This window comes from Myxocyprinus asiaticus, chromosome 20 (genome assembly GCF_019703515.2).
Source record: "Myxocyprinus asiaticus isolate MX2 ecotype Aquarium Trade chromosome 20, UBuf_Myxa_2, whole genome shotgun sequence".
Lineage (NCBI taxonomy): Eukaryota > Metazoa > Chordata > Actinopteri > Cypriniformes > Catostomidae > Myxocyprinus > Myxocyprinus asiaticus.
Window position 1 is genome coordinate 9,215,329 of NC_059363.1, and position 22,232 is coordinate 9,237,560.

The following is a 22,232-nucleotide window of genomic DNA, read 5'->3' on the forward strand; positions in this document are numbered from 1 at the left end:
TAGCCGATTAACAGAAGAGTTAGCTTCCCCTTTGTGTCAGTTCCACAATCTACCGACAGCCTTCTCAACAGATTTCAGTTTTCAATTTGAGTAAATATAGAGTTAAGTGTTCATATCAATCATTTTGTAATCTCATTTGCTTTCATTAAAATGTTTGTTGGATGTATGCATGTATATATTAGCATGGTAACAATTTAAAAGATCATTTATAACATACATATACAGTATCTATATGTATATAATATATAACATCTATATAACAAAGTTACATAAATATATGTACTGTACAGTGCATCCGGAAAGTATTCACAGCGCTTCACTTTTTCCACATTTTGTTATGTTACAGCCTTATTCCAAAATGGATTAAATTCATTATTTTCCTCAAAATTCTACAAACAATACCCCATAATGACAACGTGAAAGAAGTTTGTTTGAAATCTTTGCAAATTTATAAAAAATAAAAATAAATAAAAAAAAAATTAAAAAAATCACATACATAAGTATTCACAGCCTTTGCCATGACACTCAAAATTGAGCTCAGGTGCATCCTGTTTACACTGATCATCCTTGAGATGTTTCTACAACTTGATTGGAGTCCACCTGTGATAATTCAGTTGATTGGACATGATTTGGAAAGGCACACACCTGTCTAAATAAGGTCCCACAGTTAACCGTGCATGTCAGAGCACAAACCAAGCCATGAAGTCCAAGGAATTGTCTGTAGACCTCCGAGACAGGATTGTATCGAGGCACAGATCTGGGGAAGGATACAGAAAAATTTCTGCAGCATTGAAGGTCCCAATGAGCACAGTGGCCTCCATCATCCGTAAATGGAAGAAGTTTGGAACCACCAGGACTCTTCCTAGAGCTGGCCGCCTGGCCAAACTGAGCGATCGGGGGAGAAGGGCCTTAGTCAGGGAGGTGACCAAGAACCCGATGATAACAGAGCTCCAGCGTTTCTCTGTGGAGAGAGGAGAACCTTCCAGAAGAACAACCATCTCTGCAGCACTCCACCAATCAGGCCTGTATGGTAGAGTGGCCAGACGGAAGCCACTCCTCAGTAAAAGGCACATGACAGCCCGCCTGGAGTTTGCCAAAAGGCACCGCTCATCACCTGGCCAATACCATCCCTACAGTGAAGCATGGTGGTGGCAGCATCATGCTGTGGGGATGTTTTTCAGCGGCAGGAACTGGGAGACTAGTCAGGATCGAGGGAAAGATGAATGCAGCAATGTACAGAGACATCCTTGATGAAAACCTGCTCCAGGGCGCTCTGGACCTCAGGCTGGGGTGAAGGTTCATCTTCCAACAGGACAACGACCCTAAGCACACAGCCAAGATAACAAAGGAGTGGCTCCGGGACAACTCTGTGAATGTCCTTGAGTGGCCCGGCCAGAGCCCAGACTTGAACCCGATTGAACATCTCTGGAGAGATCTGAAAATGTCTGTGCACCGACGCTCCCCATCCAACCTGATGGAGCTTGAGAGGTCCTGCAAAGAAGAATGGGAGAAACTGCCCAAAAATAGGTGTGCCAAGCTTGTAGCATCATACTCAAAGACTTGAGGCTGTAATTGGTGCCAAAGGTGCTTCAACAAAGTATTGAGCAAAGGCTGTGAATACTTATGTACATGTGATTTTTTTTTCATTTTTTATTTTTAATAAATTTGCAAAGATTTCAATCAAACTTATTTCACGTTGTCATTAGGGGGTATTGTTTGTAGAATTTTGAGGAAAATAATGAATTGAATCCATTTTGGAATAAGGCTGTAACATAACAAAATGTGGAAAAAGTGAAGCGCTGTGAATACTTTCCGGATGCACTGTAGAGATATATATATATATATATATATATATATATATATATAGACAATTATGTAATGCAAACAATAACAGGAGCTACCAATGAACATGACTTTTAACATATTTATTTAATCTGTTAGTTAACTATTTAAAAATGTGCAGGGGGTGGGGGGGGGGGGGGGGGGGGGGTTAATTATCAATACATATAATATCAGGACTGATTTATTTTTCTTCAATTCAGACAGTTAACTATGACAACAGTTAAAAAATATCCAATGTTTCAACTGTACCGGTTTTCACTTAAGTAAAACTTTAGATTTAGATTAGAGCTTTGAATAGTTTCTAGCAGCCTTACAAAAAACATGGCGAACACAAGATTTAAACTATTGCCATCATATTATTTACCAGGCCTAAAAACATTTATCTGACATAATATGAGGCGGCAAATTGTCTATAATGGTGCATCTCTTAATGTGATCATTGAGGTTATTCATGAAATATCAAATGCAACAATTTATGTAAGAACAGATTCATGAATGAATTCATTAAGCTCATGTTTCCTGAATGTGGTTCATTAAACACATTTTGCACATTGAGAATGCATAATGGATAAAATGGCCTTTGACATTCTCTACTCTCACAGTTAAATAATTGTGTCCATCATTAAACAGAGTTTGCTTCTTACTTTCTGTTTTCAGTATTCTCTGTTGATGCTGGAGGTGTTGCTACAGGAGTCTCTTTCGCGGTCTCAGCTGCTGATTGGCTCTCCACCTGTTTCTTAATGGTTCCTTTAGGAATGCTCATCTGCAGCAGAGTGGCCTGCGTCTGAGAAAGACTAAATAATGTTACTTATAATCTGATGGAAACACAATGTTCTGCTATCAGAACTGAGAATTCCCAGTGGAAAAGCAGGGCTGGAGTATGTGTACAGTGCATTCAGAAAGTATTCAGACTCCTTCATTTTTTCCACCTTTTGTTATGTTGGAGCCTTATGCTAAAATGCTTTAAAAAAATTAATTACAAAAATTCACGTCAGTCTACATTCCATACCCCATAATGACAAAGCAAAAACTAGATTTCTGATAACTTTGCAAATTTATTAAAAAGAAAAAACTGAAATATCACACTGACATAAGTATTCAGACCCTTTGCTGTGACACTTGAAATTTAGCTCAGGTGCATCCCATTTCTCTGGATCATCTTTGAGATGTTTCTACACTTTGACTGGAGTCCACTTGTGGCAAATTCAATTGATTGGACATGATTTGGAAAGGCACACACACCTGTCTATAAAAGGTCTCACAGCTGAAAATGCATATCAGAGCAAAAACCAAGCCATGAGGTCAAAGGAACTGCCTGCAGAGCTCAGAGACAGGATTGTGTCGAGGCACAGATCTGGGGAAGGCTACAAAAAATGTTCGGCTGTATTGAAGGTTCCCAAGAGCACAGTGGCCTCCATAATTCTTAAATGGAAGTTTGGAACAACCAGGACTCTTCCTTGAGCTGGCTGCCTGGCCAAACTGAGCAATTGGGGGAAAAGGGCCTTGATAAGAGAGGTGACCAAGAACCTGATGGTCACTCTGGTTGAGCTCCAGAGATCATGTGTGGAGATGGGAGAAACTTGCAGAAGGACAACCATCACTGCAACACTCCACCAATCTGGGCTTTATGGCAGAGTGGCCAGACGGAAGCCTCTACTCAGTGCAAGACGCATGAAAGCCCGCTTGGTATTTGCTAAAAAGCACCTAAAGGACTCTCAGATTGTGAGAAACAACATTCTCTAGTCTGATGAAATTAAGATTGCACTGTTTGTCCTAAATTCCAAGAGTCATGTCTGGAGGAAACCAGGCACCGCTCATCACCTGCACAATACCACCCCAACGGTGAAGCATGGTGGTGGTAGCATCATGCTGTGGGGTGTTTTTCAGCAGCAGGGACTGGGGACTGGTCAGGGATGAAGGAAAGCTGAACACAGCAAAATACAGAGATATCCTTAATGAAAACCTGGTCCAGAGTTCTCAGGACCTCAGACTGGGCCTAAGGTTTACCTTCCAACAGGACAATGACCCTAAGAACACAGCCAAGACAACGGAAGAGTGGCTTAGGGACAATTCTGTGAATGTCCTTGAGTGGCCCAGTCAGAACCCGGACTTCCACAGATGGTCCCCATCCAACCTGACAGAGCTTGAGAGGATCTGCAGAGAAGAATGGCAGAAAATCCCCAAATCCAGGTGTGCAAAGCTTGTCACAACATACCAAAAAAGACTTGAGGCTGTAATCGCTGCCAAAGGTGCTTCAACTATGAACTGAACACTTATGTTAATGTGATATTTTTTCTTTTTAATAAATTTGCAGAGTTATCAAAAATCTGGTTTTTGCTTTGTCATTATGGGGTATGGAGTGTAGATTGATGTGAGAGAAAAAAAAATGAATTTTTTTTAAAGCATTTTAGCATAAGGCTTCAACATAAAATATGAAAAAAAATGAAGGGGTCTGAATACTTTCTGAATGCACTGTATGTTTGACCAGCACACTGTACCTTGGACTTGGGTTTGGGTGCTAGGGGCTTCAGGACTGGGGCTTTGCCTTGTTTTGAGGTTCCGCTGAGAGCAGCAGGCTTTCTGTTGGACAACGTCATGCTGTCTAAAACATTAGTCGCTCTGGGTTGACCAGCTGGAGAGCCTGACGACTTTTCTGCAACCGATACCTGCATGTGAAAAAAAATATACATTTACTTCTTTATGACCAAGAGTAAATGCATACTTAACCCTCTATTAAATTTAATTAATAGGGAGTAATTCCTACCTTAAAAGGGTTCACACGTCCTTCTCTGCTCACTATGGCAAAAAAAGCAAAATTTTTGTTGTCAGCAGAGGCCTTTTTGGGCAGAGGCAAAGACATTTGAGAATCAAGAAATAGATACCACAATCAATTTTGATCATACATTTATAATAATCATGGGTATACAGACAAAATCTTTTAAATCAAACAATAAAATTACATTTTTTGGAAATAAATCATTTCTATATTATAACTGCTACACTGACTATTGCGGTAGTTTTTATACCTATATTAATATTATTTTTGTATTTATATTCATTACAGTTAATTTATATTCTCATTTATTCAGGTTAACACATTTCAATTTCGATTGTTTAACTAATTTTTCAATTTCTCAAATGATTAGTAGCATTAGTAAATTTGGCTTCCTAATATCTGATGTATGCTGGTCTGTATGGAATAAATAAATGGGTGTGTCCTCACCTGGTTTGGGAGAGGGCCTTTCAGGTGATTTTCCTCCCTTTTTGAATGGATTCAAACCTGTAATGTCAAAATTCAAAAGTCAATAATTCAAGGTGAGATATTTGATTTAAAATGTTTTTTTTTTTTGTTTTTTTTAAATGCATTTCTTAAGGCCAGTTCACACTGCCCCAACAAAAGCCAAAAACATTCTAAAAGGCTGTTGTATTTAGAATGCTGAGAAACAAAACTGTCGTGCTCACACTGATCCAACAAACATACGTCTTTGCGTGTTGTTGTTCATCTTTGAAGACGACTGACAAGGAAGAGGTTGCGAATGAAGCCAAACATGCCCGATTTAATATACAAATATTATGTGCAATTGATTAAGCATGTTCAGCATGTAGAGACATTAGGCTATAACCTAGTAAACACAACTACATTTTAAAAACGTTTTGCGTTTGTGGGAACTTATTCATTCAGAGATCTGTGTTTTTCATGCGAGTGAAAAGAGCGCTTCAGCACAAATTTATCACTGTCCGTGTTCTGCCTATTTGTACATATTCCATCACACGTGTCATCCACACAAACTGCTGAACCCAACACTAACATAAAATTATGTTTTCTTTAGAAAGGAACGGAATTCTTTAACAAGTTTGCAACAAATGTGATTATTCATGATTAACTCTTTGACGATTGTTTCTCCTGCTCTATCAATGCGAGTGCGGTAGCGCACATTCATTTTCTGTGTGTTAAAAGGGACGCTAACCCCATTGTCATGGCAATGGTTCGTGGAAAAGTCAGATTACGTCAAGGGTTTGTTGGAAAATCATACCACACTGCTCAAACATTCCAAGACCCGACAAACGCTGACTAAACATGTTGAATCAGTGAAAACAGACACCAACGAATGCCAACAGAGTGATCACACTGATCCGACTAAACCCAACAAGTGTTGGATGTTGGTGTTTGTTGGTATTTGTTGGCGTTTACTGGGGCAGTGTGAATTAGCCTTTAATCGTATAGGTGTGCCTAGTCCTCTGTCTCAGATGCAAATTCAAAGTTTAAAACTCACAAAAAATCATGTATATTTATCATTACTGTAGGGAAAACTTTAGCCCTATAACGGTCATAATTGAATGACTGATGCACAGGTCATTTAGGGTCAGAAATTAAGGCTTGCCACTAAGAATGCCCCCCAATTCAAAATGTGCGGGTAAAAATGCCCTTGTAATATGTATATACAGTTGTGCTCAAAAGTTTGCATACCCTGGCAGAAATTGGGAAATTTTGGCATTGATTTTGAAAATGTGACGGATCATGCAAAAAAACTTTTAAGGATAGTGATCATATGAAGCCATTTATCATCACATAGTTGTTTGGCTCCTTTTTAAATCATAATGATAACAGAAATCACCCAAATGGCCCTGATCAAACTTTTGAGCACAAATGTATATTTTATATATATATATATATATATATATATATATATATATATCTCACATACACACACACTTATTATTTTTTTCTGAGACATCTGATATAGTTCTTAATATTCTATTAGTCTCAGTTATTCATATTTAGCTCTTAAGGTAAGAGGTAATAAATTCTCAATCTTGAGAATTTGTATTAAAGGAACAGTTCTCCCAAAAATGTAAATTCTCTCATCACTCACCCTCATGCCATCCCAGATGTGTATGACTTTCTTCTGTAGAACACAAATTAAGGTTTTTAGAAGAATATCTCAGCTCTGCAGGTCCATACAATGCAAGTAAATGGTGAACAAAACTTTGAAGCTCCACAAAGCACATAAAGACTGCATAAAAGTAATCCATACGACTCCAGTGGTTTAATCTATATCTTCAGAAGCGATCCAATCAATTTTGGGTGATAACAGACCAAAATAACTATTTTTTACAGTACATCTTGCCATTGTATTCTCTAGAGATGATCATGATTTCAAACATTACACTTCCTAGTGCTTGATGCATACGCAGAGCACTAGATAGCGCTAGGATGTGTAATCAAGCTTGAAATCATGATCGCACAGGAGACTGCTGATGTCAAGATGTACAGTGACAAAGGAGTTAAATTTTGGTCTGTTCTCATCCAAAACCGATTAGATTGTTTCAAAAGTCATGGACTAAACCACTTGAGTTTAATGGATTGCCTTTATGCTGCCTTTATGTGCTTTTTGGAGCTTCAAAGTTTTGGTTAGCATTCACTTGAATTGTATGGACCTACAGAGCTGAGATTTTCTTTTAAAAACTTAATTTGTGTTCTGCAGAAGAAAAAGTCATACACGTCTGGGTTGGCATGAGGGTGAGTAAATGATGAGAAATTTTTAATTTACAAATGAACTATCCCTTTATTGAATTTGTTAAATTAACATGTTTGACAAACGAATGAGACACATTTTGTTTTAAATGATTAAAAATGCCCTCATAATGGCAAAAAACTTCAAATCCAGGGGGCAAGTATTGCCTTTTATTCTAAAAATGTATTTCGTAATGGAATGTATTCTTTTCAGAGAAACAGGCATATTTACGAGGTCTGCTGGCCTCTGTTGATTCCTCTGCATCCATTTGTTCTTCCTGTTGATATTCTTCCTCCACCTCTTCCTCATCGTCACAGCCACTCTCAACTTGTGCTTGTCTGCTGTTCATCAGATCGGATCCTCTATATTCTCTGTCGCCGTGACTAAACCTACAAAACATAACATCTCTTACATGTAAGACCATTTTCAACAGTCTTTAAAGGAATATTCCAGGTTCAAAACAAGTTAAGCTCAATCAACAGCGTTTGTGGCATAACATTCACTTCCATTGTCAGTGCCTCACTGTAACCTCGATTTTTGCTTTTTTTTACAGAAAAGGAGGGACGAGTTGAAATTATTATTTTTTTAAATCAATATTATGCCACAGATGCTGTTGATTGAGCTTAACTTGTATTGAACCCGGAACATTCCTTTAAATGTTACATTTCAGGAGACAAAGTAACATTGGCTCAACCAATGGCATGAGTATAGCTGTTTTTTTTTGGGAACAGTCAAATTTCTGCAGTTCTTTTGGTGACACATGTGGCACAGAAATGACACACTTCACCTTTAACTAAAACAACAACTATCAATTTTACCCAGAGTTTCGAACTACGCTCTGATAGGCTGGCTCTTCCTCCTCCTGCAGCTGATTGGCCTTTTCCAGAGCAAGCTCATTGAGTCTCTGTGCCAGAGCCATGCGTCTAGAGCGAGACGCGTAACGGATGGCGAGTGTCACCACGCTATGAGTCATCAGCTCAGCCAGCTCCACACACCGGAACTCACGCTCCAGTTTACATGACAGCTGCCGGGCACACACACACGCACAAAAAAACCCAACAAAAAACAAACAGCATAAAAATGACGACATGACTGGAAGGAAAGTTCATATAAAAACAACTTTATCTGATCAAATGTGCAAGCTATTTCTGAGATATATGACACTTACACTTCTAAAAAACTTTTTGATTCATGACATTCCAGAATCGTGTTACACAAATCAGACAGTGAAATGCCAGAAATTCAAACCAGGCACATACGATTGAATTTCCTGTTCTGGCCATGTGAATGACTTACAGCAAACATTTTCATTAGCAGTTCCTGCTGCTCTTTCTCAGCCCGAGTCTGGCCCTCATTGTCGATTTCATAACCGCTGGACGACAGAAAGCCGTAATGGTTATGGAAGAGCATGGAACGCCAGTACTGCTCCTAAAAAATAGATATAGCACAGCATTAATGTTTTGTATGATTCACAGCTGAAAACAGAAACAACAAAGTGATCATACAGTATGGCTTAATAATTGGAATATAGTGCAGGGGAGCCATATTGACACATTTCTGGGGGTTTTATGGTGGGGGGGGTTTTGTCCTTTTTTAGGACCTTGATAGACCACAGTCTCTTTTCACTTGCAATATATGGAAAAAGCTGTGTGAAGAAAGTCACACAGGTTTGGGACAACATGAGGATGAGCACACGATGATAACATTTTTAGTTTTAGTTGAATTTTGCCTTTAAGCATTTGAGGCAGTACCTCCATCTGGCCTTTCTCTGTAGTGGTCTGGCAATAAGGCAGTTTGAAGGAGAGGATGGCCACAGCAGGACGAGGTAAGGTGGGAGGGAAACGTGAGCCTTTACAGGGGATGCACCTGAAGAAGATGAAGACAATTTTTAGTACAACACTTTGTTGACTGCTTAGAAATTCCAATCCAGCTCCAAAATGAACCCACTGGAACATTTCTGAATAACAGAAAATTAATGTAAAGAGAAAGCCGTACCTGAGCTGCTGAGGATTCTCATGAACACCAACCACCCAGTAATGATCCGATTTGCTCTTGCAGGTGTCTCTGGTGTTACCGACAGGGGTCCATGTGTTCCCCAGGGTTCGGTTGAGCATTCGCACCACCCCCTCAGAGTCAATACAGCACGGGGTTCCTGAAAAAGAATCATTATCATGCAGCTCTCTCAGCTGGAAATTTTAATTGTGCCATTTACTCACCCTCATGTTCCAAACCTGTATGACTTTCTGCTGTTGAACACAAAAGGAGATTTTAGGCACAATATTAGCCTCAGTCACATTCACTTTCATCGAATGAAAAAAAACAAAACAAAAAAAAAAACAATGAAAGTGAATGGTGACAGAGGCTAACATTCTGCCTAAAATCTCCTTTTGTGATCAACAGCAGAAAGAAAATCATAAGGGAACAACAAGAGTGAGTGAATGATGACAGAACAGATTAGGTGACTCACCCTCCGCACTGAAGCCCATCCATGCCAGGTAGGACTTCCGTGAGAGTGGCAGCGGTTCTCCATGGATCACCTGCCTTCTCTTCCTTCCAAGCTGAAGCAGCTGAACTCCAAGGGCCTGATCTCCATCAAACCCAGTACCTGACAGCATGATAATAGATGTGAATTGAGCTTATCCATTTTATTAGTAAAGATCACATACCATAAACTGATTCTGCCAAGTTTTCAGTTAAAATACAGTATAAATAGAAATTCAGACATGCACTAACATTTGGAAGCCCAATTTATTTTAGTAAATTAGATCATTTAGACGGTTTGTTTGATTCGAGTCATAACTCAAAAGTGTGCTGTTTATACCTGTGGCCGAACATTTACCATAAAGAAGCTTGTTACATTTTAAATTTAAAAATGACAGATATATGGTTTAAAATATAGACAAAAAATTATTTGGAAACTTGATAATGGCTTCATTAAAGATTACAAGTTCATTTGTTTTAGTTTTTGGTTTGCAATCCTTTCGTTCGCAGAACTTCTTGACATTGTCTGGGCATAAAATCAACAAGTTTCTGTAAAACCTGTGGTGAAAGATTTCTTTAGGTTTCAGCCACCAAAGCTTTCAGTTCATCCACACTGCAACATCGACGAACTGACATTTTCTTCTTCATTGCATCCCATAGGTGCTCTATAGGGTTTGAGTCAGGGATAAATCAGGGCTAAAAAAAGCTATATCAATATTTGATGTGACAACGTTTGCCTTCAAAACAGCACTAATTCTCCTAGGTACACCTGGACACAGTTTGTCTTGGTTGTTGGCTGATAGGATGTTCCAAGCTTCTTGGAAAATTTGCCACAGTTCTTCTATCTATTTCGGCTGTCTCGATTGCTTCTGTCTCTTCATATAATCCCAGACTGACTTAATGGTGTTGATATCCGGGGCCTGGGTAGCTCAGCGAGTATTGACGCTGACTACCACCCCTGGAGTCGCTATTTAGAATCCAGGGTGTCCTGAGTGACTCCAGCCAGGTCTCCTAAGCAACCAAATTGGCCCGGTTGCTAGGGAGGTAGAGTCACATGGGGTAACCTCCTCGTGGTCCCTATAATGTGTGGTTCTCGCTCTCAGTGGGGCGCGTGGTGAGTTGTGCGTGGATGCAGCGGAGAATAGCTTGGCCCCCACATGCGCTACGTCTCTGCGGTAATGCGCTCAACGAGCCACGTGATAAAGATGCGCGGCTTGATGGTCTCAGACGCGGAGGCAACTGAGATTCGTCCTCCACCACCCGAATTGAGGCGAGTCACTACGCCACCATGAGGACTTAGAGCGCACTGGGATTTGGGCATTCCAAATTGGGGAGAAAATCAAAAAATGATGTTGAGATCCGGGCTCAGTGGGAGCCACATCATCTGTTGTAGGGCTCCTTGTTCTTCTTCTATTCAATTCTATTTGCAAAGGGAACATTTAAATCTAAAATTTATATTTTTACTGATACACTAAAAGCAGAATATCTAAAATAACCGTTTTAAGACATTTGTTTTTGTGAAAATATAATGCGCCTCAGACTTCTACACAGTACTGTATATAATACTGTTCCAATGAATCACCCATCTCATAGTTTAACTTCTAAACAGTGCTCTCCCTCACAAATGCTTTCCAAATTGGTTTGAATTAATCATTAAAGCGGTTCAAAACAAGGACTTGCTTATAAGTCGGACATTTCTAACAGCTACAAGCATCAAGCAAAATATGTGATGTGACGGGATCCACATTTCAGAACATTTTGTTTTAGCCGTGTGGTTGTTCATGACTTTAAGACATACACATTGGAATACACCAATACCTCTGTGATATACTATGAGGAGCTGCTCGCCGTGTCCTGCCATGCAGACTACAGCTCCAGGCAGGCTGAAGATCTCCTTTTGCACACCACCGATGGAGAACAGCCTGACCATCAGAGCGCTGGTGGCCACCGCCGCCCATCCCTGACCCAAACACAATGCATGCACGTCCTCTCCTTGAGGAAGATCCGCCATCCACTCCTTATGAGTGTCCCAACAAGAGAAGTGCAAACACTGGATCTTACTGTGAGGAGAGAGAGGGAGTGAGATCCCATAAATAGTCATAAAAAAGTGTTGGAACTGTGATATCATAACAGTGTCAAATTTTTGCTAGCCAATTTTCTATTGCTCTCCTTTTAGCTCCTTTGGTGCTACATTCATGAAACGTTTTCATTGTTCAATAATCATTATCCTAGAGCTTTCAGGCTACATCCACCATAGACGTTCAGACTGTTCTGACTTAGTATGCTATATAACTGACTTACGGTTTTCCCATAGCAGGCTATAAAACAATACCAAAAATACCACAGATTCACATCCATCTATCTAGCTAGATATTTGCCTTACTACAATGTTTGTATAAAACCATCCAACTTTTAAAACTAGTTTAAACTATCAGACAAGTCTTTGTCAAACCAGCATCAAAGTTTGCAATCAATCGACCAAAATTAAAAAACTATTTTATTTTTTTTTTACACAAGATTGACATTTAAAACACACTTCAGATTTGCCCAAATTATTTCAGATTAAAAATGGTGAATTTAAAGGCATGTCATTTTCATCTCTTTGATTGTGAATTCACCAGCTGAGAATTTACTACTGACTAGTGGATTAGCAATTTCGGCATAAAAATGGAGGCAAAGGGAAAATTTGCTTGGCAAATAGAAATAGGCAAACAGTTAAGGCCAAAGGAGAAACAACACTACGGAACAAGGTTCACACCAGTCACTGCTCACTATCTGATTACATTAGTAGTACCCCAAATCGAGCAAATTCAACAAATAAATGCAAACAAAAACAATATTTTGCTGTCCATCAATTATTAACATAACACTAGCGTTTTACCTAGCGAGCTCAACTGTGCCCTCACAAGCCAGCAGCACGGCCTCCTGGGATAGGTCAGCCATGGTGTGGCCAAGGGTGTTGGTGAGGTGCATGGCGTGATGGGTGGCTGTATCATGAAACTCCACATCAATGGCATAGTCCTGCTCATCATTATAGCCACGAACAATGCCCACAGAGTTCCACATCTGAGACAAAACATAGAGAAGTGTAAGAACTTACTCATTAAACTAAAATTTAATCACAACTCAGAAGGTGAAGGTTTAAAAAAGGGTTTTACAAAAAGGTTTCCTCACCATAAAGCGATGCATGAGGTGCACTGGGGTGGATCCTGGTTGGAAAGCCCTTTGTGGTGGGGTGGGCATGGGGCCATCATAGACGGGACGGGACACAATAGGATCCACAGCAGGAAGAATCAAACTGCTGCCGTCCTCCTCTGGAAGTTTATCCAGTTTTACTGAGCCTGCATCTGTGAGGGCCATTGAGCACAGCAACATTAATATCCGAACTCAAAGTTAATGTTGTTTTTATGTCAGCAATTTTAAGTAAAACTCTTTTATTATCATTAAATTGTATTATATCATTTATATCTGCATTGTATCAGCCACACTGCCTTCTAGATATCAGTATCAGCCACTAAAAAAAAAAAAACATATTGATGAACCACTAATCTGAACATTAAAAGGGCTTCATTTATTTATTCCCAGCAGAGAAAACCTGATAAAAGTACATTTTCCTTGAGTATGTCAGCTTTAAGGATTTACAATTTACTTTGCTTCAAAACGTCTCATACCTCGAGAATCGTCGTCCAAGAACGCGCCTCTGTTCCGTGGTCTGCCAGTGGCAGGCATAAGTTCATCGTCGTCATCATCATCGTCCATGACGGCTTTCTTCACTGGAGAGCGCGAATCACTCATGCCCTCATCAAGCACCCGGTCATCATCCTCGTCAAACAGGTCGTCATAATCATTTGTTTCTTTACCAGCAGGCGCCTAAATATCACCAGCACCAAAAAGCATATTTACTTTACAACAATTGTTTACTTATAAATAATTAGCATTTTAAATGTTTTTCTACTCATAATAACTACCATTAAAAAGTTATGAAATAACATTATTTAATGGTTAAAGAGTTTTGTGGCTTTTCGTCAATGTCTGTTTTCTTTGAGGCTTCTACAGGTGCATCTCAATAAATTAGAATGTCGTGGAAAAGTTCATTTATTTCAGTAATTCAACTCAAATTGTGAAACTCGTGTATTAAATAAATTCAATGCACACAGACTGAAGTAGTTTAAGTCTTTGGTTCTTTTAATTGTGATGATTTTGGCTCACATTTAACAAAAACCCACCAATTCACTCAAAAATCTCAAAAAATTAGAATATGGTGACATGCCAATCAGCTAATCAACTCAAAACACCTGCAAAGGTTTCCTGAGCCTTCAAAATGGTCTCTCAGTTTGGTTCACTAGGCTACACAATCATGGGGAAGACTGCTGATCTGACAGTTGTCCAGAAGACAATCATTGACACCCTTCACAAGGAGGGTAAGCCACAAACATTCATTGCCAAAGAAGCTGGCTGTTCACAGAGTGCTGTATCCAAGCATGTTAACAGAAAGTTGAGTGGAAGGAAAAAGTGTGGAAGAAAAAGATGCACAACCAACCGAGAGAACCGCAGCCTTATGAGGATTGTCAAGCAAAATCGATTCAAGAATTTGGGTGAACTTCACAAGGAATGGACTGAGGCTGGGGTCAAGGCATCAAGAGCCACCACACACAGACGTGTCAAGGAATTTGGCTACAGTTGTCGTATTCCTCTTGTTAAGCCACTCCTGAACCACAGACAACGTCAGAGGCGTCTTACCTGGGCTAAGGAGAAGAAGAACTGGACTGTTGCCCAGTGGTCCAAAGTCCTCTTTTCAGATGAGAGCAAGTTTTGTATTTCATTTGGAAACCAAGGTCTTAGAGTCTGGAGGAAGGGTGGAGAAGCTCATAGCCCAAGCTGGCAAACTCACCAGACCTGAACCCCATAGAGAAGAGGAAAATGAGAAACTAGAGGCCAAAAAATGCAGATGAGCTGAAGGCCACTGTCAAAGAAACCTGGGCTTCCATACCACCTCAGCAGTGCCACAAACTGATCACCTCCATGCCACGCTGAATTGAGGCAGTAATTAAAGCAAAAGGAGCCCCTACCAAGTATTGAGTACATATACAGTAAATGAACATACTTTCCAGAAGGCCAACAATTCACTAAAAATGATTTTTTATTGGTCTTATGATGTATTCTAATTTTCTGAGATAGTGAATTGGTGGGTTTTTGTTAAATGTGAGCCAAAATCATCACAATTAAAAGAACCAAAGACTTAAACTACTTCAGTCTGTGTGCACTGAATTTATTTAATACACAAGTTTCACAATTTGAGTTGAATTACTGAAATAAATGAACTTTTCCATGACATTCTAATTTATTGAGATGCACCTGTATATGCAAGTGTACACTACGCAGTTTACAAAATTAACTTTTAGCAGTCTAGTAGATATATGCATTTAAAATAAATGCATATATAAAACAGACCAAAAACGTTTACACCTCATCTTGCAAACTTGCACTCATGGGCAGGTCAAATAAAATGCATACTAGCATGAGAAAGTCCCCTATTCCTAATACCACCTGCCTCTAACTGCAAGTCGAAAATCATCAGCTGTGCATAAACTAAAGGCTATTGGTTGTTAAAAAAGGGGTGGATGAGCATTTTAATATGCCCCGCCCTAATTTTTTTTTCAATATGAAATGTATCAAAATGTATATACTGACCTTGGTGCTCTGGGTGGTAGATGATGAGGAAGAGGACGACACTCCTTCCAAGAGGCCGAGGCAGCCCTCGGTGTCAGTGTAAGCGATCCGGCCCCCAGTGGGATGCCACGCCATACCACACACAGTGAAGCCTTTCTCATGTTTCTGTCTGTGAAACAAGATCACAAACAATATATCCACATCACTGCAATAACTACTACCTATGACCACTGCTCTAAACCAGGGGTTTTTAAAGTCTTAATCAGTAAGCCCCCCCCTCAGACAAATTTACAAAACTGCCACCCCCACCCCCATTTATGCTGATTTTTTTGGGGAGATTCATAAACATACAATAGTTAAACATAGACCTATACAATAAACAAATTAATATAAAATAAGATATGCTAAATGTCCAAAAATATATATTCTTCCACTAAAAACTGCAGGCTACTTTTTTGAAATTTTATCAGGTATTGTCGTCTAGTGTTATATTATCAAAATGCATCATATTTCAGGCTTTGCAGCAATTCACCAATGATGACCAATAACCTTACATTTGGTCTGACAGACTCATTCGGCAATGCATCATATACTGGTGCGCAGTTAAAGACAATAAATATTTCTATTAATAATATGAAACTGCATGTTTCATTATTTTTATTAAAAATAAACGTTCGGGGGCCTGGGTAGCTCAGCGAGTAAAGACGATGACTACCACCCCTGGTGTCGCGAGTTCGAATCCAGGGCATGCTGAGTGACTCCAGCCAGGTCTCCTAAGCAACCAAATTAGCCCAGTTGCTAGGGAGGGTAGAGTCACATGGGGTAACCTCCTCGTGGTCGCTATAATGTGGTTTGCTCTCAGTGGAGCGCGTGGATGCCGCGGAGGATAGCGTGAAGCCTCCACACGTGCTATGTCTCCGCGGTAACGCGCTCAACAAGCCGCGTGATAAGATACGCAGATTGACGGTCTCAGACGCGGAGGCAACTGAGATTCGTCCTCCACCACCCAGATTGAGGCGAGTCACTACGCCACCATAAGGACTTAGAGCGCATTGGGAATTGGGCATTCCAAATTGGGGAGAAAACGGGAGAAAATAAATAAATGTTCGTCCTTTTGAAAATGGGATTATTTAAAGGGGTCATGACATGTCTTTTTTTATTATTTTAATGTGTTACTTGAGGTTCACTTAAATTAGTAATGTTTTTTGCACAACTGATGTAAAATATGATCAGTTTTCAAACTCATTCTGATCCTCTGTCAGAAACGTTCGGTTTTGGTGCTGCTTTACTTTTAAGACTTGACAGTAAACCGACTGTTGTGATTGTTCACCAATACAGTGCGGGGCTATGGTGATAAGTGATAAGGTAAAGCAAGCGTTGATGTGTTGTTGTAGAGGCGGTCAGATGCAAATGTCTACCACAGTACGACATCACAATGTGGAGAACGTAGAGAACGAGTCGTTTTGGCAGCTTGGTTTCAACAAATGCTCTTGTTGCAGTGAGGAGGAAGTTTTGAGATCTAAAACTTAGTGTGTTTTTATAGTACAATGAACTCTTCTTATATGTTAAAAGATCAAGGAAAATTTAATTCCTCATGTTATGACCTCTTTAACTGTTCTTTAGCCTTTATTTGTTACAAACTTGCATCACATGAGCCAGTCTCCGTCTCTATGCGTAACTGCACTTGTCAAACACACGAAGACTTGTCGACAAGATATCATGTTAAACTTGTAATAAAGGACACGCCGTGATTTTGTTCCACATATTTTCAGATTTTCTAAGTATGTGCCACCACGAGTTCTGGAAAATCCTTTATGCATCCTAGATAAACTTGTACAGCCAAGTTTTCCACAGAGGTGAAAGTCGTAAAAAGACGCAAGTCACAACAGTTGTTCTTAGTTGACTAGTTACATCGTCAGTGAGCATCAGAATATCATTCTTACAATACTAATTTAACCATGTATTATGCTGCACTTCCTAATAAAGTTACCAGCTAAATGGTGAGTTGACATGTCTACAGAGGCAGAATATTTGTATGAATGAACACAGGCAGAGCTATATGGCTTTATAATATATTCGCTAGTACACAGGACACATCTGAGCGTGCACACGCACTTTCTGAGCAACAGCAGGGAAATTGCATAGAGCAGCCTTTATTTGAGAGCGCGCGTCCAGTTTTGTGCGAGAGCGAAGGAAATCCATGTGCGTGCGGAGAGATTCGTGTATAGGGTGCCTGATATGCACATTCAAGAGAAGTCTGGAAAGACAGCGAGGCAATACAGTAACTTTATATATCAGCAAGTCAAATATAAATGTGACTAACCTTTCGATACACAGTTTGGCATCAGCATCCCAAATCAAGAGGTTTCCACCAACTGTTCCTGCAGCCAGAAATTTCCCACACGGCGACCAGACCACAACATTAACAACCTGGAGCAGAGGAGAGAATTATAAAAACTGACAAAGTAAGAGAAAGGCCAATACACAATTGTCATGCTAATAGTTTTTTCCCCACCTACAAATTATGTTTCTCTAATGTTACTGTTCTTATATATCACTGTTCCACTGTAAACTACTGGATGGAGGCTGATTGTATTCCACTGACCTGTGTGATGAGGTCATCAGAGAGTGTGCTAATATGCGTCCATGTGTCTCGGTCATAAAGCTGAACGGTCTTGTCCACTGGCACAGCAAGCAGCTGCAAGCATGAACGCCAAAGACTGAGTGATGTATTTTGAATGCCCCTCTAAATGTCAATATTATAACTGCAGTGAGAAATAACTGCTGATGATGTTTTTCATTAGACGTTATATAGGCTAATACTAATAACAGATTACCTAAAAGCAAACAAAGAGAATTTTGAACATTTTGATTTAAGTTAAATTTGAATACATGCACATTTTCCATACCTTTCCAGAAAGAGGTTGCCAAGCAAGTCTGCAGAGAGACTTGGCATTGCTCACATCACTCGACTTCTGGAGGACTTTCCATTGAGCTACCTGAGTCTAGAATGCAGAATAGGGTGCACCAGCTTTACATCAGGCCACATACTGTACTATACACATTTATTGTATGAACATTTGCTTGAATAATGTTTCAGCTACTGTAATACACATACAAAAAATATAATAATAATAATCTTTACTAATAATGTCTTATACCTGCGACTCGATGGACCACACAGTGACTGATCCATCACAGCTGGAAGAAGCCTGTAAGGAAGTGACATCAGGCAATGTAAATGTCCATCTGCACTAATTTAAATAAACAGATGGTCAGAACATGCGAAACATTAAAAAGAATACATCTATGCCAGGCCTTAAAGGATTATTCCGGGTTCAATACAAATTAAGCGCAATCAAAAGCATTTCTGGCATAATGTTGATTTCAACTTGTTCCTTCTTTTCTTTTTTGGGGATTCCCCCCCCCCCCCACCCCCACTTGAGGTGGATAAATGTTTTATTCGATAAGAAGAAATGTGCATAAATTATGATGGAAACACATTTACCAAATAAACACCTATTGAATTTATTAGGAATACAAGACATGCATCAAAAAAAGTCATGTGACTGAATAATTTGTTCATGACTGGACCAACCAGCAGAAATGTTCACATCTGAAATGTTGCTCTGGTAATCCGGAAACAACAGTGTCTAGAAAATCCAAAGCGTGCAACGAGTTTGCAGAGCAAATAAGCCGAATACAAACTAGAACTATGCCAAAGAGCAGATTTATTGACACTTTCAAAAAATATCTTATAGATCTGAACACACACATTGTGCTACCAGAACTGTGTGACGTGCTGTCACTCCCAGACATGAGACAAGTTCTTTAGTGTTTTGTCTGTGTGCTCTAAACCGCGAGTATTTTATTAATAAGAGTTACAGAGGCTACAATTTCCCCAGAAGTGACAATTTTGTTCTTTTGAACACGAGGGATGGAAACGCGGATTTATTCGCACATTGTTTTGGCCATATTCTGATTTAATTATTTAATGAATTAAATTTGCAACTTGGATGGAAACATACAGTAGCTCATGACACTTACTAGGAACTCATCAGAGGTGTCAAAGGCCACACTGAGGACAGGCGCCTCATGTCCACGTAGGGTCTTCTGCTGACTGCTGTCCATCACCTCCACGATCTTCACCAGGAAGTCACTGGAAAACACAATGCCAAAATTAGCACCTTCATTCCCCACTATTTACAACCCCGCACATCAGCTCAGACTCATATTGGAGCAGCAGATCTTTCTGATCTGAAGTGGGGAAATAAATGAAAACTCATTTCCGAACTCTGCAAGAAGACAAAAAAAAAAACAAAAAAAAAATCAAATAACCTGTTTGGAGCTCAGCTGCCAGTGCAGCCTGCATCAATATTCAAGTAGAAGCATGGGGGATAAAACTGCTCAATCAATGCTGTGACATGCTCTCTGCTTTCATCTCTGTGATGCATCCATTTAACACAATCCATACATCCAGCAAAAGACCATTTAGCCCAAATATGGCTAATCATACAACACAAAGCGATTTCCTATTTGCATTAACATTAGTCAATAGCACAGCACAGATGTATGTACTCAAGTATGAAAGGATCCATGCCATTTATCTGACAGCAGGGAACCCTATAGAGTCTTGATGGAGCTCGGTAAAACCAAAACCATCAGTTGATGCAACTACAGAATTCTGCTAATGTAAATATGTTACCCAGGTGACATTATCTAGCAGACTGACACAGATGAGAGTGACTTGCGATAGTGTTGGAAGCGTCAGTTGGAATGGGTTGAAAATAATAAGAAAATCAGTCATATTTTGCACTGTATGCAATCATTGTCCAGCAAAAGTGTTAATAAAGTTTATAGCTGTCAGGAGATATATTACAGCTGGACAATTTCCAGCTATTATAGTAAATAAAAAATAAAAAAGATTTGTTATTTGTAATTATTACACCACTCTCTGGAATAATCGATTCTGTTTGGTCAATGGCGCCATCTAGAGGTCTGATATTTCTCTGTAACAACCGCACATCCACGAATCAGACCGCTCACCAGGGTATTTACGAGCCATCTTTCTGCTTTTCAGATCAATGTGCATTCTCTACAAGAAAGCTAATAAAATAATTTATAATTAAAAACAATAATTTAGCAAGTAGTCTTGTAATAGGATACACAATGAGCAGTCAGACATTCATTCAGTGTTTCCAATTAATTACCTAGACTGTAGTGTCCCGCCACAGTTTCACAATGAACCGAAAATATTTGTACACTTCTCATAATAACATAAGATCTCTAACGTTGTATTTTGCACTGCTGCTTCGGCAAAACATCTCTCACTCCCAGTCAGTCAGCGTATGTTCTGAAAATGCACACGTTAATGCGCACCTGAAGGGTCAAATACATTTCAAAATTCTGCCAAAATGCCCGTCTTGGTGAGGTATCCGTGTAAACACAGAGAATGATGTCTAAAGTGAACGCAAACAGCAGAGAAAAAAGTGGATTTGTATTAAAATGTCAGACGTGTAAGTATAAATGTAAGCTAATAGATCTGCTGCTGTCTAGTGTGTCATTGTCAATCATAACAAGAAAACGAGAAAACATTCACTGCTCTTGACTGAATAATTTTAGTAGCTTTAAAAAGTATTAATGTATTACAATCATACAGTGAAGACCAGTAGTAGTTTTATGTTGCATTTCATTCTGAATGTTTACTTGAATACTTGAATAAAAAGCACAGAATTTTCTTCACTTTTTATTTTTTGTTCTATTATTATTATTATTAATCTATTTCTATTCATTGCTGTTTTTTAATGTTATTTTATTACTGACAGTTTACTAGTCTTAAATTATTACTTAAGAACTTGAAACCATTCTTCCATAATTAACAAATTAGTTAGTGTTATTATTTGTTGTGGTTTTGAAGCTGGTATTGAGAATCGTCAAATTTCACTACCGACTACTGAAATTTTGATATTGTGATAATGTATAGCCTTTACATGGTAGATTTTGCTGCACTAACATGATGAAAAAGTAGATCTCATTCCATAGAAGTGTGAGCATCCCTTTTGTACATGATGGCGATGGAGACTTTTCTTTATTTGACTACCATATGTAACTTAAAATAATTACCATTTGACAATAGCCTCCTCCCCTACCTAGTGCAGTTTACATTTCTGCTGCAGAGAATTGAGATGATTGCATAGGTACACTATTAGGTTGGGCATCGGTCATTATTTTAGAAAAATATACATGTTTTTGACATGTTACTTGATCATGTAACTTAAATGTCCTTTTTTCTCTCCGGATAAGTAACTTTTTTACTTGGACAAGTGAATGACCAATTTACTTGTCTGGAGGACAAGCACATGACAATACTTAATGTCGAGCCCTGGCTCAAATGTATGCTCTAGTCGATTTTGTGTTTTGACCATTTGTGAACCATGTTAAACTCTGTCTTGTTTATGCTTTGTGGGTGTGACTTTTTTGCAGTGTCATCACCATTCATATCTATACAACCAATGTGTTTATGATTAAATTACTACTAGAGCACAAAATTGTTTACAAGAGCGAAGAGTTCTTCATAGATCTAGACTCTTATTTTTGCTCTAAAAGTGTACCAGATTGATGCATTTAACTTTAAAATGCACAAAATGTTCTTATGGAGTGGCATGCCCCCGGACCCCCCTAGAGGGTCCAAGGTCCACCCATCACAGTCTCACAAAATCCTGT

General features: G+C 39.2%; 1 protein-coding gene across 2 annotated transcripts in view; it reads right to left on the reverse strand.

Annotated features, from left to right (window-relative positions):
• Positions 1 to 22,232, reverse strand: part of wdhd1 (WD repeat and HMG-box DNA binding protein 1) — a 29,760-nt gene that overhangs the window by 4,766 nt on the left and 2,762 nt on the right. The window contains exons 5-24 of one of the 2 annotated variants that reach the window (XR_007892231.1): positions 19,557 to 19,668; positions 18,671 to 18,721; positions 18,419 to 18,514; positions 18,115 to 18,207; positions 17,833 to 17,939; positions 15,531 to 15,678; positions 13,511 to 13,709; positions 13,014 to 13,186; positions 12,721 to 12,905; positions 11,658 to 11,899; positions 9,826 to 9,963; positions 9,354 to 9,510; positions 9,110 to 9,224; positions 8,655 to 8,786; positions 8,177 to 8,382; positions 7,590 to 7,747; positions 5,066 to 5,122; positions 4,607 to 4,638; positions 4,341 to 4,508; positions 2,487 to 2,636 (exon numbers count right to left, since the gene is read on the reverse strand). Coding sequence is in view for 1 of the 2 variants with exons in the window: in XM_051646577.1 (XP_051502537.1) it covers positions 2,487 to 2,626; positions 4,341 to 4,508; positions 4,607 to 4,638; positions 5,066 to 5,122; positions 7,590 to 7,747; positions 8,177 to 8,382; positions 8,655 to 8,786; positions 9,110 to 9,224; positions 9,354 to 9,510; positions 9,826 to 9,963; positions 11,658 to 11,899; positions 12,721 to 12,905; positions 13,014 to 13,186; positions 13,511 to 13,709; positions 15,531 to 15,678; positions 17,833 to 17,939; positions 18,115 to 18,207; positions 18,419 to 18,514; positions 18,671 to 18,721; positions 19,557 to 19,668 (2,709 nt within the window). In the remaining variant the exon portion in view is untranslated. The remainder of the gene's footprint in view (positions 1 to 2,486; positions 2,637 to 4,340; positions 4,509 to 4,606; positions 4,639 to 5,065; positions 5,123 to 7,589; positions 7,748 to 8,176; positions 8,383 to 8,654; positions 8,787 to 9,109; positions 9,225 to 9,353; positions 9,511 to 9,825; positions 9,964 to 11,657; positions 11,900 to 12,720; positions 12,906 to 13,013; positions 13,187 to 13,510; positions 13,710 to 15,530; positions 15,679 to 17,832; positions 17,940 to 18,114; positions 18,208 to 18,418; positions 18,515 to 18,670; positions 18,722 to 19,556; positions 19,669 to 22,232) is intronic. The other variant, XM_051646577.1, reaches the window with a different exon arrangement.